Raw genomic sequence first — 16,664 nt, 5'->3', positions numbered from 1 at the left:
CACGGCTTGGACACTCTGTGCGGTCAGCCTTCAGAAGTGGGAAGACATGTGCCTTCAACACCAGGAAGTTTCCTCTGTGTAGCAACTGGCTAATCAGCTGCTTCTATGATTTCTATCTTGATGTATGCTGGGTCCCCACATACTCAGCTGATAAACCAACAGTACAAACTAGGTTCAAGGTCTAGAAAAAGATTTGTTTCAGGACCGGGAGAAATCAGGGTTTGGGCAAAGAAGATTTAAACAGTTAGGAAATACCATTTAAAAAAATTGGGGGAGAAAAGCAGCTCTGTATATAACCAGGGCTTGCGCTACAACGGGATTGAGAAATATCTTCATGACCAGAATTATTGGGAAGACCACTGATCCTCAAGGACCCACCCAGGCAAGAGAAACCACTCGGGAAGCTTGTTTTGCTCTGAAAAGTGCTCTGGAGGAAAAGAGGTGAGGGGGAGGCTTGTCTTACACTACGTGGGGTCCCCAAACCACTAAACTCGCCAAATGCTGGTATGGGGAGGAGCCCATAGGAGCGTCCCGGGGCTGCCATCGCAGAGCACTGTCAACTGGGAAGCTTCAACAGAGGACTTAATTCTCTCACAGCCTGGAGGCAACAAGTCTTAATCAAGGTGGACAGAGCTGTGCTCCCTCTGAAGGCTCCAGGGGAGAGTCCCTGGGTGGCCAGCAATCCTCAGCTTGTAGACCCTCTGCCTCCTTTGTCATGGAGCCATCTTCCCTGTGCATGTCTGGCCCTGTGGCTCTCCTCCTCTTCTGACACAGACCCCAGGCTCACTGGATTAAGGCACAGGAGGCCAGCAGGAGGCCCTCAATGAATATCTCAATTACATCTGCGGAGACCCTATTTTCAGTAATTCACAGGTCCTAGGGGTCTGCACCTCAACACCTCTCTAGTGGACTCAGTTCAATCCACCAACCAAGGGCCCCATGCTCAGCCCTGGGTTGAGCAGGTGGAGGTGGCAGTGGGGATGGGGTTCAGATACTGTGCGGGTGCCCAGGGCAGGAAGTGCTGACTTCCAGGGAGCACTCAGCCCTGGGGCTTTGTGGAGATTACAGGGAAAGCTTGGCACATTCACAGGCCGTGACACCAGAGGTTCAAGCATGGGCTTCCAGAGTCCTCAAGGAGCTGGGACAGCTCAGGTGCCCATGGCCTATCAGCCCAAGCACCTCGACCTGATTACTCCAGCAGGGGTTGTCACCTCGCTCTGAGGGCAGTAACCATGCCTGAGCACCCTGCACGAAGCGAACTCATCGCACTGAGGGTCTGCAACTGCTACACACTCACACTCGCTAAACAAACGAAAAGCTCATAGAAGAGAATAAGGGAGGATCATCTGGGTGTTTTGGTTGCGGTCTTGGGTGGCATCAGAGGGTGGCTCAAGTTGGGACATAGAGGCGAGTTTCTTAAAAAATCCTCTCGCAGTGGTGGGAAGCTTGGAGGCAGCAGGGGCCAGGGCTGTGCCTGAGCACTGGGGAAGGGGCCCTTACTGCAGCCTGCAGAGAGTAGCCATGTGGGCTGGACAGTGTGACACGTGCCGGATGTTCAGGAAGCTCCCAGCCAGCCAGGGGTCACCAGGGGAGAAGTCCCTGTGCCTGCCTGAGCCCCTGGGCCCTGAAGGCCTGGACCCAAGTCTCAGATTTGCCCTAGTTTTAGGTATGAAAACTAAGACCACTACTGTGTCTATAAGTGGCCTTTTGGGCAAAGGGTGGAATAGTGGCTGCTGAGAAAGCAGGAGAGATTTTTAGGTCCCTGAAAGTCAACGAGAGCAGCAACTGACTCCCGGGAAGATGCTGTGACCCCAAGTTGCTAACCACGACTCCCTGCAGTGGCCGGGGGGAGGGGCTCCCCACACATGAGGTCACCAGTGTCGTGTCTGAAGACTGACACAGAGCAGTTGGGAAAAGCACATTCTATTGCTTGACAACCCTCTTGACTTTTTTCCTCTCTCTTCCCTTCATTTCACGCTCACATGTTTTCTGGCCCCTGGCTTCTGGGAAGGAGGTTAACTTCATTCTCTGCCAGGAGGAGGTTGTGTGGAAAATTGCTCTAGAACCTTCCCAGCTGCGTGTGAATTACTGACAGCGAGAAATAGCATCCCGGCAGCTTGGGAACACGCAGGGGGTCAAGCGGACAGGCGGGAGGGCACCCCAAGGGCCTGTCCTAATTAGAGCGGAGGGTTGTCAAATGGGAAGAAAATGCTCTTCAGTATGGGAAGGAAGATGAGCAGATGGAGACAGAACAGTTTACTAGAGTCTTCCTGACTTATTGTCTTTCTAATCTAACACAAAGTCACGTGTCTGAAAAGGACTTTCTGTTGCGGAGTACAGAAGCCGATTTAGGCCACGGCGGAGTGGGGAAGTGCCTGTGAAAACACCCAGGGAGTGGACTTCAGTCCTGCATGTGCCACCCAGAGCTCCTCCTTGGCCAGCTCCTCCCCTCCGAGGGGGGACCTATGGCCTCTGGCAACTTGGCGTGGACACCTCAACCTGCCTCCTTCCCCGTCACCGAAAGGCAGCACAAGGTGGTACCCAGCCTCCGAGAGGCCTGGGGGCGTGCTTCTCCCGGTTTCATCCCCACCACAGGCAAGAAGGGCTAACTGGGGCCACAGTCCATCCGCTCCAGCATCGTCTTCATTCTGGAGACCCCGCCACAGGGGAGGACCAGCATTTCCACGTGGAAGCGCTGGCTGGCATCCTTACTCAGGACCCTTTGCACTTGGGTAGCCCTGGGGCTAACAGCCTCTGGTTCCCGCCCAAGGTCTGCCAGGGAGTCATCAGGGAACAGCTCCACCGCCTCAGCAGGGGCCAGTTCCCTCCACCAGGAAAGCCTGGCTTTGCACTGGGCTTGGTTCTGCATCAACCTGAACCAAGCACCTGCCCTCAGGGAGTTTATATTCTAGTTGGGAGGATGACAGACACGAAGAGATCAGTACATGACAGATGCCAGGGAGAGCCAAGCATGAAGAAGGAAAACCAAGCAGGTGGGTGTTGGCAATGGTGGCGAGGGGCGAGCTCCCGCTGGGAGGAGGAGGTGAGTGGGGGGGCCTCTCCGAGGAGGTGCCCGAGGCGGCTCCAAGAGGAAGGGTGTTCAGAGACGGGAACAGCACGGAGGCTCTGTATTAATTTGCATTCATTGATATTTTGCCTGGAGCACCAACTCCATCCAAGACTTAATTGATCGTTACACTTGCAGAGCTTCAAATCCTCAAGCGTTTTTGCTTTAGAAATACTCAAAAGGCAAAGGAACATCCTGGCATGTCGGCACCAAATGCTGGCTGCCTCGTGATCTTGGACCAGGAAGGTCCAGGAGCCCGTCTCCACATGCCCCCCCATATGCCCGCTGCTGAAGGGTCCTGTGTGGGGAGGTGCACCAACCAGCAGAGGAACGAGTGTCCAGCTCCTCGCAGCTCCAGCCACTTTGACCAGTGACAAAAGGCACCTTGTGGTTTTAACTTGCACTTTCCTGATCATTTGCTAGGCCAAACCAACAACCTACGTGAGTATCGGCCGTTTGGGTTTCTGTTTCAAACCGACGGTCTCTAGGGGCTTTAGCACTTTTCTGCAATCTGTTTTTTTTTTTTTAATGTTTTCATAAGCATTTCCTTTTTCTAACTGTAAAAGTGCTATACGCCTAACCCACACAACCTGGAGATGGTAGAAAAGTACACAGAAGACAGAAAAAATATTAGCCATCACCCCACCACCCAGAAATGACCAGTACTCTTGCCTGGAAAATCCCATGGACAGAGGAGCCTGGTAGGCTACAGACCATAGGGTTGCGAAGAATCATACATGACTGGGCGACTTCACTTTTACTTTTCACTTTCATGCACTGGAGAAGGAAATGGCAACCCACTCCAGTGTTCTTGCCTGGAGAATCCCAGGAACGGGGGAGCCTGGTGGGCTGCTGTCTATGGGGTCGCACAGAGTCGGACACGACTGAAGTGACTTAGCAGCAGCATAATACTGTGTATTCTCGGATCTCAAATGTTAAGAGTCAGTGTGTCAGCAGCTCAAAATGTGGATGCATTTTAATTTTTAGAGCAACTCTGCCTCTAACTTCTGCTCCTTATGTAAATAATGAGGGAACTGAATCAAAGAAGGACAAATGGAGAGCAGGACTCAGTATAATAACCCCACGCTCATTTTCCTCTCTTAAGATGAGATGTAGCAGTAAGACCCCCTCAGAAGCTACTCAAGGTGCCAACTGCTGACTCTCTCTAAGGCACTGAGAAAGGCCCCTGTCCTTTCTGGGCCTGGCTCTTCACCTACAATCTTCAGATTGCATGATTAGATCGATTCTGCAACCGTTCACTGGAAGGACTAATGCTGAAGCTGAAACTCCAATACTTTGGCCACCTGAGGCGAAGAACTGACTCGTTGGAAAACAGCCTGACACTGGGAAAGATTGAAGGCAGGAGAAGAAGGGGATGACAGAGGATGAGATGGTTGGATGGCATCACCGACTCAATGGACATGAGTTTGAGTAAGCTCTGGGAGTTGGTGATGGACAGGGAGTGCTGCAGTCCATGGGGGTCACAAAGAATCGGATACGACTGAGTGACTGAACAACCGTTCTCAGCATCACGGAGCTGGTGTGACGAATCCTCAGTCAGGGCACACTCCCCACCCGCACCTACCTTTGCACTGGACTCAATAGAATTGCAGTCATCAAACCCTTGGCAGAAGATGGTGGCCAGCCTCCTATCCAGATCTTGAATTTTGGTCTCAAAATCAGCGTAGTCGTCATCAAAACTCTGGAAGCAAATTAAATCCCCAACCTTAGAACCTTGACCAGCGTGCCAAGCTTGGAGTGGGCGCACTCTAAGCCCACCCACCGGGATTCAGGTTACCTCTCAGCAAGTTCACTGTCATGAGGGCAGAGTTCTTGTGCTGTCTTTTCTCTGACACACACGCTCCCCTCCGCATGCCTTCCCACCCTCGGGGCATTTGTTATTGACCCCGCCCAGGCCCCCCCCCCCCGACTTACTGAATCTCCGGGGTCCAGGGGGTCATATTTGCAGTCGGCGAAAACCTTCACTAGCTCGAAGACCTCGTCGTAGATCTGGGCCACCTGGCTTCCAAGAATGTTCCCCCTCACGCCCCCGAGCTCAATCTTCTCCAGCTTCAGAAATTCGATGGCTGTTTTATAAAGATCCTGGTGGAGGAAACCCCCGTACCCTCATCAATTCAGTTTCCTGACTGACCCCCGAGGGGAGGAGCCCCCGGGCCACAGGGCAGTCCCGAGGGGCCCTCTGCTTATCAGTGTTAATGTTCTCTAAAGCCATTTCAGGGATGCACACAGATAGACGGAAGTGAGAGTCCCGTGAGTAATCTCCCAGTTGTGATCGAGGAGGAGGAGGAGATGAAGGTCAGGATCTTGTCCTGACCCAACACTGGGTGACATGTGTCTCTAAGAAAAATCACACTTCACAGGGGCCCCACTTCCTGGACTGTGGGAGGAAGTGGTCAGAAAGGCAGACGGTGGTCCCTCACAGCCTCATGTACTGGGCACCTGATGGGTGTTTACAGGTCAATCCCACCTGCTCGTTCCCTCCGAGATGCGGGTCTCTCCCTGCCTTCTCCAGCTCCTTTAGCCCAGAAGGTACCTTCCTTTCCAAGATCGCTGGTTTGGCATTTAACCCCATTCAGTCCTATTGAGCTATCTATTGCTTCTGTCTGTAGCTCTCATTTCCCCTTTGAGACCCCCAAAGCCTCATTGAGGACCACAAGCAGCCCCCATGTGCCTGATCCGGTGCTCGCAGGGCACTCCAGTCCCTCCCCTAAACTGGAGACAAGGCTGGTGCCGTTTCCCACCAAAGATCCAAGGTGTATCGAGATATGACTCAAGCAAACCTACTGGAAAGTAACAGCGTCACGCCCCGCATTCTGGGCCTCTCACACCAGAGGCAGGTGGCACAGCTGGCATGGCCCATCGGGCAAGGGGTGGACAGCAGGGCCGTTTCCCCCACCCACTCTTTTCCCAGCAGCCCCTCTTTTCCCAGAAGCTCCATCCCGATTCAGAATCTACAATGTAGGAACCAGCAGCTATTTGGCCAGAAACTCAGCTGGGGCCCTCAAGTTCTCGGGCTGGGAGCCTTGGGACATGAAGAAACGCTCTGTGACCGAGATATGGCATCTCAAGGGGTTTCCTGCTCTGCCTCCCAGAGGATGTGGATGGGAACCAGAGGCCTTCCCAGAGCCCCAGCTGACAATATCCCTCAAAAAATCATTGCCCAATGGTTCTAGGATCCACCCCTCAACCCTGCTTTATTTTTTTAAATAGTGTAACATGTGTACAAAGTAGATCTAAAAAAAGAGATCCCCTACAGAATACAAAACAAGAAGGAAAACCTTCTTGCCCTGCACATGCCTTCATCTCTCACCTCTTCTCCCCAGAGCAAACTGTTCTGAACCTCTTTAAAAGTGTTATTTGTCCCATGTTATGTGTCCTGTGTCATTCCATGTATCCCGTGTCGTTCCATGTATCCAGATAAGGTCCTTCTGAAAACCTCAGTTGTGCTAACTTAGTCCCACTCACCCTCTCCCTTGGCCTGCAGGCTTCCTGACCCAGGTCAATGAACTTGTCATTAACCTGCTTGTGGACAGAAGGCAGGAGAAAAGGGGAAAGCAACTGAAATGGACCGCTTTGTTCTGGGTTAACAGCTCTGGGCCTGGTGGGGGAAGCCGTGACTTGGCTTCCCCCTGGGGAAGCTGTCACATAGATGTTTGGGTGTGACTTATTTCCCTCCTGGGAGCCCATGTTCAAGGAAGACAGGGACAGAAGACGCAGTTCTCCTAAGAGGGAGCGGAGCCAAATTCCACCTTTACCTCGATGGTCTGGACACGGCGGAAGAAGGAATTTATTCTGGAAAAGGCAAGAGAAGAAGGGAATTCCCAAGGCACCGGCTCCTTGTTTTTCTAGGAGAAAGAGAGAGAAAAGGCAGGTCCATGGGGTCCCATGGGGTCCACATCACCCCAACTTATTTCCTCTCATCCGCTGTCCGCAACCCAGGCTGTACCTTGAAGAAAAGCTTCATGTTTGCACAGCAGAAGTCGTAGGCCCGGTACAGCTCCTTCAGGACGTTCACGGACAGAGAGATGCCACTCAGAACCTCCTCAGTTTCCCCCTGCAGGCCTTTCAGCACCTCCTCGGGGCTCAGGAAGGTCCGCGTCTGGGCGGAAGGGAAGACGTTTCCAAGCTGAGCCAGAGGGCTGACACCCAGATGCGCTGTCCAAAGCTGCACGGTTGGTTAAAACGACCCTCTTGCCCCGCCCCAGGCCACTAGACCACTTCTTCTGACACACCCGCTGTGCCTCAGGCTCGTGGCCTAGCCAGTCTGCCCACCCAGGGCCAGTTGTGGGGCCCCTCAGCCCAGGCCAAGGTCACAGCACCACCAGACTCTGGAGGCAGATGATGAGGGGCCCAGAAATGCAGTCCTGCTCTGGCTGCGGGACCCTGGGCCACTGCATCCCTCTAGGCCGGGAGACAGGACCATGAGCCTGATTCTCACACACTCTGGTAGCCCAGGGCCCAAAGCTGCAACTCAGACCTTGGAGGCTGCGTAACGTGCGCTTGTGAAGTGGAAGAAGGAAAGGGAATGGGTGTTGTCAGAACAGATAAACCCCTCAAAGCCCCCGGCTGAGTCTTGGGGTGCTGGGACTCGGTGAGCAGCCCCTCTTTCGTTCTTCCTCCCTCCCAGCATAAGGCAGGTTGGGCTGGCTCTGCCCCAGGTCTTGGGAAAACCCTGGGTGGCCACCCAGGGGGCCCTAGCCTTAGCCTGGAGCCTGAAAATTCTTGCACCCACATCTTTGCCTGGTTGAACATGGACCGGGATGCAGGGTGGGATGGGGGAGGGGAACGCTGGGGGTGGGAGAGGGAAGGCACTGGGGCCTGGGGGCTACCATGTCGATGAGCTGGTTGCAGAACTCCTGCAGGATGACAATGATCCTGGAGGGTGTGTTGTAGTGCTCCGAGGTGGCCCAGATGAAGCAGATGGTGTATAGCACCTTGGTGATGAAGGTCGGGAGCTGGGGAGAGACAGGCAGGCGGGCGCTTGGTCACAGCACCTCAGCTCCCCACTCCACACGGCTCCAGGAGGGGGGAACTCCAAGGGCAAGAAGAGATGCCCCCACCCAGTACTTGTGCCTGATCACAGCCAGGAAGCCCGCAGCCCCTTGCTGCCCTAAGACACAAGCCCAGAGCCTGCCAAGCCAGCCAAGGGACCCTCTCTAGCTGATGTACCGCCGTGAAGTCGGCCTGTTCCATCTCTTCCAGCAGGATACGCAGGGGCTTCAGGTACAGAACGATATCGTTGGCTTCCTTCAGGCCTGCGTGGAACAAGAACTGGGGCTCATCCCCACAGGAGTGGAAACTAGCCCCCATCCCTGATGGCGAGAAATGGTGACGGGCAGCTCAGTGTGTTTACAGACACCTGCTCCCTCAAAAGGCGGGACTCCAAGGAACTGCTGATGGGGGGAGGCAGACCCCGTCCCATCCCCAGGGTCGGCAAGGGGCCCACCCAGGAGGTGCTGACGCCTTCCTCTGGTGGAGGGGGGACATTCTCACAGGGCCACCCGCTCACCTTCAGTAACATTCATGTACACATTTTGCAGGGCTGGCCAGTAGCAACTTTTGGCTTTTTCCAGGATCTCGACTATTTTATTCACTTTGGGCCTATTGAGCTGCAAAGGAGATCAATTTTTTTTTTTCCCAACAGACCCCAGATGAAGCCTGCCTGACCCCCAGGCTGGCACTGAGGGATCCATCCGGGTTACCCGGGTCCCTTCGGGAAGGCTGGGACTCCTGTGGGTGCCTGGCCACCGGGGGCAGAAGAGCCATCACCTGCTCGTGGATGTACTTGAGGTTCATCAGCCGGGCGTCCCAGAACTCAAACTCGACTCGGGGAAGGGGGTGCAGCCCGTCCAGCAGGGCCTGGGCCGAGTCTTTGCTCAGCACATCCCGGATCTGGTGGGACCAGTCAATGATGATGGTCTCAATGGCGTGCAGCAGCGAGTTGTCCAGGGAGGAGGGGATCCTGCAGAGCCAAGGGTTGGGGGCGGGTGGGGGATGCTCTCAGTTACACCCGCAGGCTTCTTCCAGCTCCACCCCCAATGGCCCTCGCCCAGGACAGAGCCTGAGACAACACTGGGTCTTGCCCGGGGTACTGGTGCCCCCGAGAAAGAGGATGAGGGGAGCCAGCTCTGGAATAAAATCCATATTGCACCACGGCTCCTGGGCAGTTCTGATCGGGTCACCACAGCGTGAGTGTTGGGGGCCTAGAGAGCCCGCCTGTGTGATGAGCCCCGCAGGAGTGCTCGCCCTCTGATGGGAGTAAGGGAGCAGGCAGGCACTGCCACAGCTTCAAGAGCTGTGTACACCATGCCATTGCAAAGGGCACTCAGGCAGGTGCAAGGTGACACCTGGGGGTCCTCGGGCTTCTGGGGGTCTCTGGGCAGCCTCAGCCTCCATTCAGAAGTGCAGCCTCCACCTGCTGCAAACCCCTTCCATGCCCGTCACTGCCCACACCCTAAAGCTGGGGATCCCCCTTCCTGTGTGACCCCAGATGACGTGATGCTCTTGGCATGCCACGTGATGCAGGGTCTAGTGCACGTGTGTGATGGAGGGGGGCTGGAGCACAGGAGTCCAGCCGTTGCCCAGCGGAGTCTGGGGGGCTCCAATGTCCCATCTCAGACTCAGCACCTAAAGGTGCAGTCCTGCCCTCCTGGGCTTCACTAGCACCAAGACAAGTTTGTGGGGAGCTTGCCTGGGGGTTCAGGGACCACCGCTCCCTCCAGCTCCCCAGCCGGGCCCCGACCTCTCCATGGACTCCAGCGTGCCGTCCAGACTGCCCAGGTGCTCCGGGATGGGCAGCAGGGTCTTCCCCTTGATCTTGCCGCTCATCACAAACATCTCGTTCTTCAGCTTGTGGACTTGCTTCACAATGTCCTCCGAGACCACGCGGGGCCAGCCGCTCATGTTTTCACTTTGGTTTAACAGGGAGTAGAGGACCTGGAAAGACAGGATTCTGTGGCTCTGCTCGAGCCTTCTCACCTGGGTGGGGGGACACCCAGGAGGAGTGGGGTCCTCGGCGACCCGGGACCCGGGGGAACTGAGCCCTTCTCCCTTTGAAGAAGGTGGTGGGGCTGGTCAAGGTGCTGAGACCAGTGATGAAAGCCTCCCCACCGTGGGCTTTTTTTTCCAAGTTCTTTTTAAAAAAATACCGATTGGTTGATTTGGCTGCCTGGGGTCTCAGTTGCACGTGGGATCTTTGTGGCGGCATGGGAGATCTTAGCTCCCCAACCAGGAATCAAACCTAAATCCCCAGGGTTACAAGGCAGATTCTCAGCCACTGGGGAAGTCTCCTAGTCCCTGTGTCTTTCAAGTTTTTTAAAAAATACTGATTGATTGATTTGGCTGCATGGAGTCTCAGTGGCATGTGGCAACGCATGGGCTTAGTTGCCCTGTGGCATGTAGGATCTTAGCTCTACAACTACAGATTGGACCTGAATCCCCTGCATTGCAAAGCAGATTCTTAACCACTGGATCACCAGGCAGGTCCCCCTGCACCTGTGTCTTTATAGAGGCAAAGCCTTCTCCACACTCTTGCCACAAGAGCACACACTCCTGGCTGAAGGCAGACCTTCCTTGCTGCCTGGGGGTGCTGTTATATGCTGAACTGTGTCCCCCTGATTCACATGTGGGAGCTGTGACTCCTAGCACCTCAGGATGTGACTGGATTTGGAGAGAGAACTTTTCAAGAGGTAGTTAAGGGGAGCCCTAACCCAGTATGACTGTTGTCCTTAGAAGACATAAGGACACACGTGAAGTCGGCCATCCACAGCCAAGGAGAAAGGACTCAGAACCAGCCCTGTTCACACGTCAATCTGGGACTTGCAGCCTCCAAACTGGTGCTTTGTCAGGGGTTGCTCCCCTGATGGCTCAGTGGGTGAAGAATCTGCCTGCAGCGCAGGAGACACAGGAGATGTGGATTCATCCTGGGTCAGGAAGTTACCATAGAGAAACAAATGGCAACCCGCTCCAGGATTCTTGCCTGAAAAATCCCACAACAGAGGCCTGGCGGGCTACAGTCTGTAGGGTCGCAAAGGGTCGGACACAACTGAACGACCAGTTCTGGGCCATGCCAGCCATCTCAGTGGACGTGAGGGGAGGTCGGTCTGGGTCCTGACTGACTATCCCTGTGGCCTGAATTTGTACAGGGTGAGGACGCCCACTACCCCCATCTCACAGACGAGGTGAGCGATGCCTAGGAGAGCAAGTCACTGGAACTCTGGCTGGCCCGACGGTCCATAGCGGGCTGCACCTCCCACGCCGGCCGACAGCGAGGCGGCAGGACGGTGGGGAGACGTGTAAGACAGCACTTGCTTCTCCCTTTCTCTGCTCCAAGTCTCAGAATTGGGAAACCCTTCTACTGCACCTCGAATGGCCCACACCTTTTGAGGCTGTGGGCAGGGATTGTCCCCAGGGCGGTATGGAGGGTCTAGTGATTTCAAGAGAGACAGGTGATGGCCAGGGCCACTCAGCCTTCGTGCGCACAGCATCACCTGGAGGTCTTGTTAGAAAGCAGGCCAGTCTCGGTGGCCAGGGCAACCGGACCTGGGCTTTCTAATACCTGACCTGCTTGTAGGCAACGTGGATGTTGATCTGTGGACCCACCCCTGATTAGCAGGGTTCAAGGCCACTCACACAAAGCATGGGAAGCAGGCGGTGTTCCTCCTGAGCCCTCCCCACTCCCCCGACCCCCCGAGGCCTGGGTGCATCTACCTCCTCCACAACGGCGATCAGCTGGTCCACAGGCGTGGGGCTCACGTCCCCGTAGACCAGGCGTTCCTTGTAGTTGTCCTTGCCGATGTTCTCGGGTCTCTTCTTGATGAAGTACATCCCTTTGGACTTGAGGGAGGCCGGGAAGCCCAGGCAGGGTATGATCATGCCGGCAGGGTTGAGCGTCAACACCAGAACCAGAACATCTGGCTTCTCAAAGAAGTCGGTGAACAGAGCCATGTTCTCTTCCGTCCCCATCATTTTACTCCACTTGTCCGGCTTGAACCTCAGGACGAGGGAAGCGACACTCTCCATATACTCCAGTCTGACGTCCGGGGGAATCGTCATCTTGACGTCAGCTTACACCTGTTGCGGGAACAGACACTGAGGCAGTGACCACCACCTCCTAGGGAACCTTTACTTCCCACCCGTCACCGGAACCATCTGAAATGCCCGTTCTGACCAATCGAGAGAGAAAGAAGGATCGTCGTGCAGACGCTGCTTCCAGCTGGAGGGTGGGGTGGGGGTACCGGGAGCCTGTGTCCTGCTCTAGCAGGACAGCCGCCCTCTGCCTGGCTGTAGGTGTCACCGTGGAGCAGGGCCACCAGGCAGTGTGTCTGCTTGAGTTCACTGTGACCATCAAGTTAACGGGCTGGGAAAGGTAGAGATGGGCCCTGGGGAAAAGGCAAGGATCATCACAACAGAGTCTGAAGGGGAGGGGGCTAGGAAGGGAAATGTCACGGAATGAAGTGACAGAGGGCCTGGATGCAAGATCCCGGGAAGAGGACATCACTCCCCCCGGATGCCAGACAGAGGGGGCGGCCCGATGAGCGGGTGAAGGTCATATTCTCCCCATCCTAACAGCAACCACAGTGTACCCCAACGTTTGCCCTGCCCTTCAGCATCTCTTCCGCCCCCCAACCCCCATCACATGCCCATAAAGGGATTTCCCCGTGGACTGCCGCTCACATTCCCTCTGGGAGAATCCCTTGTAGCTCTCTTATAGGGACAGGGTTAACTGGAGAGCCGGGAGGGGGGGACCCGCTTGAAGCCCCAAAGAACCAAGACAAACGAGGCATTCCTTGTGAGCGTGAAATTTAAAGGGATGCTCCAAACCCTGACTGGCCACGAGCAGGGAACAGGGCACCTTCCAGGGGGTGTGGGGGTGTGGGGAGGGTAACGGGGCTACTGGCCACCAGCACCTGGACTCCACCTCTGTCCTCTTGAGCCCCCTCAGCTTTGCCCCTGAGCACAATTCTTTCCCACTCACCAGCTGACAGCAAAAGGCTCCTCAGGTAGCTAGCAGAGCCAAACGATTGGCAGCTCTTTCCAGACCAGTAAAGGAAATGGCTCCCGGCCCTCGAGGGATGCCAACTGCCATGGAACTTCTGCAAGTCTCATGGGAACTGGGATTCTAGAACTTTCTTAGGACCTGAGTGACCACTGTGGTGTGGTAAAGGAAAAACTGTCCATCACCCACTGCAGTGGGAAAGGCTCTAGGACCGAACAAACTGCCTTTGAACTAGAACATTCAGTTCATTTTCATTTCATGAAATTACAAATGTATCAGGATTTAAATCTATTGTCTTATTAAATGCTTATTTGTCTTACCTTTTTTTTTTTTTTTGCCTTTTCTAGTTTAATTTTTATTGTTTCATTCCCACCCCATTATCTTGGCTGTTATACACCTTGCATTTCCTAGAGGCACATAGACATAACAACATGTATCCTGACTCACACTAGAATCATACTCACTGAAACCTGATAATGGAAACAATTACCCATTTACAATAGCATCAGAAAGATTGAAATACTTAGGAATAAATTTTCAGAGAGGGGCAAGACCTTCCTGACCCGCCAGCAGCTGAGGCACCAGCAGGGCCCTGGTTCCCACTGTCGACACCAGTTGATCCTGCCTCCTTGGCATCTCTGAACCGGCCCACCTACCTCCATGGCTACTGCTCTCTGGTCTAAGCTGCTGTTACCCCCTCCCCAACCCCCTGGTCTACGGACACCCTCTCTCCTCCTCCACACCATTTCTCGTCCCCAGCAAGCCATCCTCCAGAGCACCTCTCAAAAGACAACTGTCACGCCAACACCCGCTTAAAAGCCATCAACAGCTCGCTTGCACCACTTCCCAGTCTCGACACGATTGCCCTCATGCTCCAGCCACCCTGGCCTTCTTCCACCTCCTCCAAGACACCTGCTCCCCTGAGGGCCTTCCAGCCCCGCACAGAATCCTGCACCTGTGCGCTCCTCCTCACTCTCAGACACCAAGCTACTACATCTTTCTCACCCTCAGACACCAAGCTACGACATCTTTCCCTGCCAGGGTCTCCCCTGGATCGTTCACTCCCTCGATCTCTGCTGAGCACCCCGTGTTGCTCTGTGTCACCATGACAACTGCAATCAGTCAGGCACTAATTAAGCATCAGTCATCCGCTCCCCCCATTCCTAGAGCCCATCCCTTTAGATGAGCACTGCCACCCCAGGACCTGGCCCTGTGCCTGGCCTGCGGGAGGCCTTCAATAAACATCACTGAAGCAACGGAGACTCAGATAAGTCATGCTGCAAAGGCTGTTTAACCTCATCTAACCCAGTGTTTCCCCTCATGTAGTTGAGTGTGAAACCCTTCTCTCCTTTAAGTCCCATTACTCTTCTGAGGAGCAGTTTGAAACCCTAGATCAAGATTCTAACTGGTCTGTGCTGTATAGCACATGGAACTCTGCTCAATGTTATGTTGCCAGCCTGGATGGGAGAGGGATTTGGGTGAGAATAGATACATGTATATGTATGGCTGAGTCCCTTCCTGGTTCCTCTGAAACTACCACCACCATTGTTAATGGGCTATACCCCAATACAAAATGTTTTTGGTGTTAAGAAAACTTCTAACTAGTCCAACTTCCACCAAATTGTAGTCCCCAGGGAGCACGCATCCCAAGGCACAAAGGAACAAACGTCAGATGGTGAATCAGTGGAGTCAGGCAGACCCCGGCTTTAGCTGTGAAACAGCCTGGGGCTCGGGGTGGACGCCCTGCCCGGCATGGAGGAGAGACTCAGGAGGGATGTGGAGAAAGATGCTTCCCAGCGGGTCTCACCTGAGGTCCCACCTGAGCTGAGAAGCCAGGACAGGACTCCCGGGGCTCTAGATGGAAGCATTAGCTTTCGCTCTGTCCACACGGTGGGGGAAACAGTGGGCCCTTGGGAAATGCCAGGCGGCGGGAGAAGCTTCCTGACTGGGAAGTGCATGTGGGGCTGAGCAGGGGTGACTGGCCGCGTCCACCCCTCCAGGGCCACCTGCCGAGGTACGTGGCTTCCTCACTTCCTTTGCTCTGACAGTCACAGCTGGGGAGGGCGAGCTGAACAGCTCACCCTCTACTTCCAGTCCCCAGGGAGCGCTTCCTCCTGCTGAATCAACTTGGAAGACAAGTTTCTGCTGTTGTGACCCATCATTAAATACAACTGGCAGGACGATTTTCCTCAGCTGGGGACGCTCGCGTTGGGCGGGCGGCCGGGCCATCTGGGTCTCGTCGCTGTGCCCACCACACGCAGCCTCCCTGTGCCTGCTTTGGCGCCGCTCCACGTCCTCAGGCCGGGTTCCCGCCAGAAGGGCCAGGAGGTTGGGCGGCTTTGCCCTCTGTCCAGGCGCGTCCTTGCCCCTGGCCTTGGGCAGGAAGGGAGAGCAGAGCCCCGCGGCCAAGCTGGCCCAGCAGGGACCTCAGGCTTCACGAAGCGGGCAGGGTGGCCTGAGATTTGTCTCTGACTCACGAGGTTTCCGAACGTCACTGCCAGGCAAGGCACCCTGGAGGCCTAGGGGTCTCTGCCTAGTGAGCCCCAGGGGGACACCCCACGTGAGGCATGGACATGCCCGGATTCCAGCCAGGCTGTGAAGCAGAGGGGTTAGTGGGAGGGTTTCGCAGCCCAAAGGCCTCTGCTTGCTGGAGGAAGGGGGTGGTGGGCGGGGCTGCCCGTGGAAACACGTGTTTGACTGATGAGCCTCAGGGTCAAAGGAGCACGATGCTGATGAGAGGTGATTGAGCCTTATTCAGCCCTGCTGTGATAGAGGAAAAAGCTGTGTTCACCTCCGAAGGCAGCAGAGGCAGCTGGGGGCTTCCAGACACGGAGCCGTGTGGAGTCCATGGGTGGAGAATTGCTAACAGGAGGCTCCGGGGGAGGGTGATTCTTGTTAAGGACAGGCGGAGGAGTACACATCAGAGATGAGGTTGAAGGAGCTTGCTCCGATGCCAAGGGTAGGGGGTGACATCGCAGGATTCTCTGCCAGGACCGGCTTAGGCAGGTCCTGAACCAGGCCTGGGGAAACCTGTCTAAAGTTTGGTCAAGAAGAGCCTTTGCCTGAGTTCAGCCCGAGGATGGGCTCTGAGTTTGGGGAGCAGGCCAAGCTGTGTCTCAGGCTCCAGACAGAGTTCCCTCCCCACGACTCCATCTGGCAGAAGGGGGAGCAAGACTTATCGCTCACAGGTCCTGGTGGATACACGGCATGCCCAGGGCCACACGGTGAGCGGGTGCGAGAGAGAGAGCTGACCCCAGGCTCTGCCTTTCTTAGGGTCTGAGGGAGGGGTGTGTGCGTTTTTGAGGGGTCCCTCGTGGGCTAACTGATGCGTGAGAGGGAGAGACTGGGTGCAGGAAGCTAGAGGTGGGGTCACTAGCACCTGGTTACCCGGGTCCTCCTGGAACTCCGCGGTGTGGGAGGAGGCAGAACATCCTACCTGAATGTTCTGCATGTGGCTGTGCCACTCGGCCGGCAACATGTTCATTCAGGATGCACGTCTTTTGACGTGGATGCCTTGCCGCTTGAAACCTAACGTCAGGCATTTACACTTCCGATTCGCCTGGGACTTGTGCCCGGTCC

The 16,664-nt window shown here is 55.3% G+C and overlaps 1 protein-coding gene across 3 annotated transcripts in view; it reads right to left on the bottom strand.

The window, feature by feature from the left end:
• The window catches only part of DNAH17 (dynein axonemal heavy chain 17), a 94,625-nt gene extending 81,427 nt beyond the window's left edge, over window positions 1-13,198 (bottom strand). For 2 of the 3 annotated variants that reach the window (XM_019981371.2, XM_070773976.1), the window contains exons 1-11: window positions 13,065-13,194; window positions 11,798-12,160; window positions 9,831-10,024; window positions 8,858-9,050; window positions 8,598-8,697; window positions 8,258-8,343; window positions 7,918-8,043; window positions 7,035-7,187; window positions 6,844-6,933; window positions 5,003-5,170; window positions 4,653-4,769 (exon numbers count right to left, since the gene is read on the bottom strand). In XM_019981371.2, the coding sequence (XP_019836930.2) occupies window positions 4,653-4,769; window positions 5,003-5,170; window positions 6,844-6,933; window positions 7,035-7,187; window positions 7,918-8,043; window positions 8,258-8,343; window positions 8,598-8,697; window positions 8,858-9,050; window positions 9,831-10,024; window positions 11,798-12,142 (1,572 nt within the window). In that variant the 5' untranslated portion in view covers window positions 12,143-12,160; window positions 13,065-13,194. Of the gene's footprint in view, window positions 1-4,652; window positions 4,770-5,002; window positions 5,171-6,843; window positions 6,934-7,034; window positions 7,188-7,917; window positions 8,044-8,257; window positions 8,344-8,597; window positions 8,698-8,857; window positions 9,051-9,830; window positions 10,025-11,797; window positions 12,161-12,257; window positions 12,469-13,064 lie in introns of all 3 variants that reach the window. The other variant, XM_070773975.1, reaches the window with a different exon arrangement.
• Between the last annotated feature and the right edge of the window lie 3,466 nt (window positions 13,199-16,664).

The sequence above is a fragment of the Bos indicus genome, chromosome 19 (assembly GCF_029378745.1).
Source record: "Bos indicus isolate NIAB-ARS_2022 breed Sahiwal x Tharparkar chromosome 19, NIAB-ARS_B.indTharparkar_mat_pri_1.0, whole genome shotgun sequence".
Taxonomy (NCBI): Eukaryota; Metazoa; Chordata; class Mammalia; order Artiodactyla; family Bovidae; genus Bos; species Bos indicus.
The sequence above is the reverse complement of the archived record's forward strand: the minus strand, read 5'-3'. Positions and strand labels throughout refer to the sequence as shown.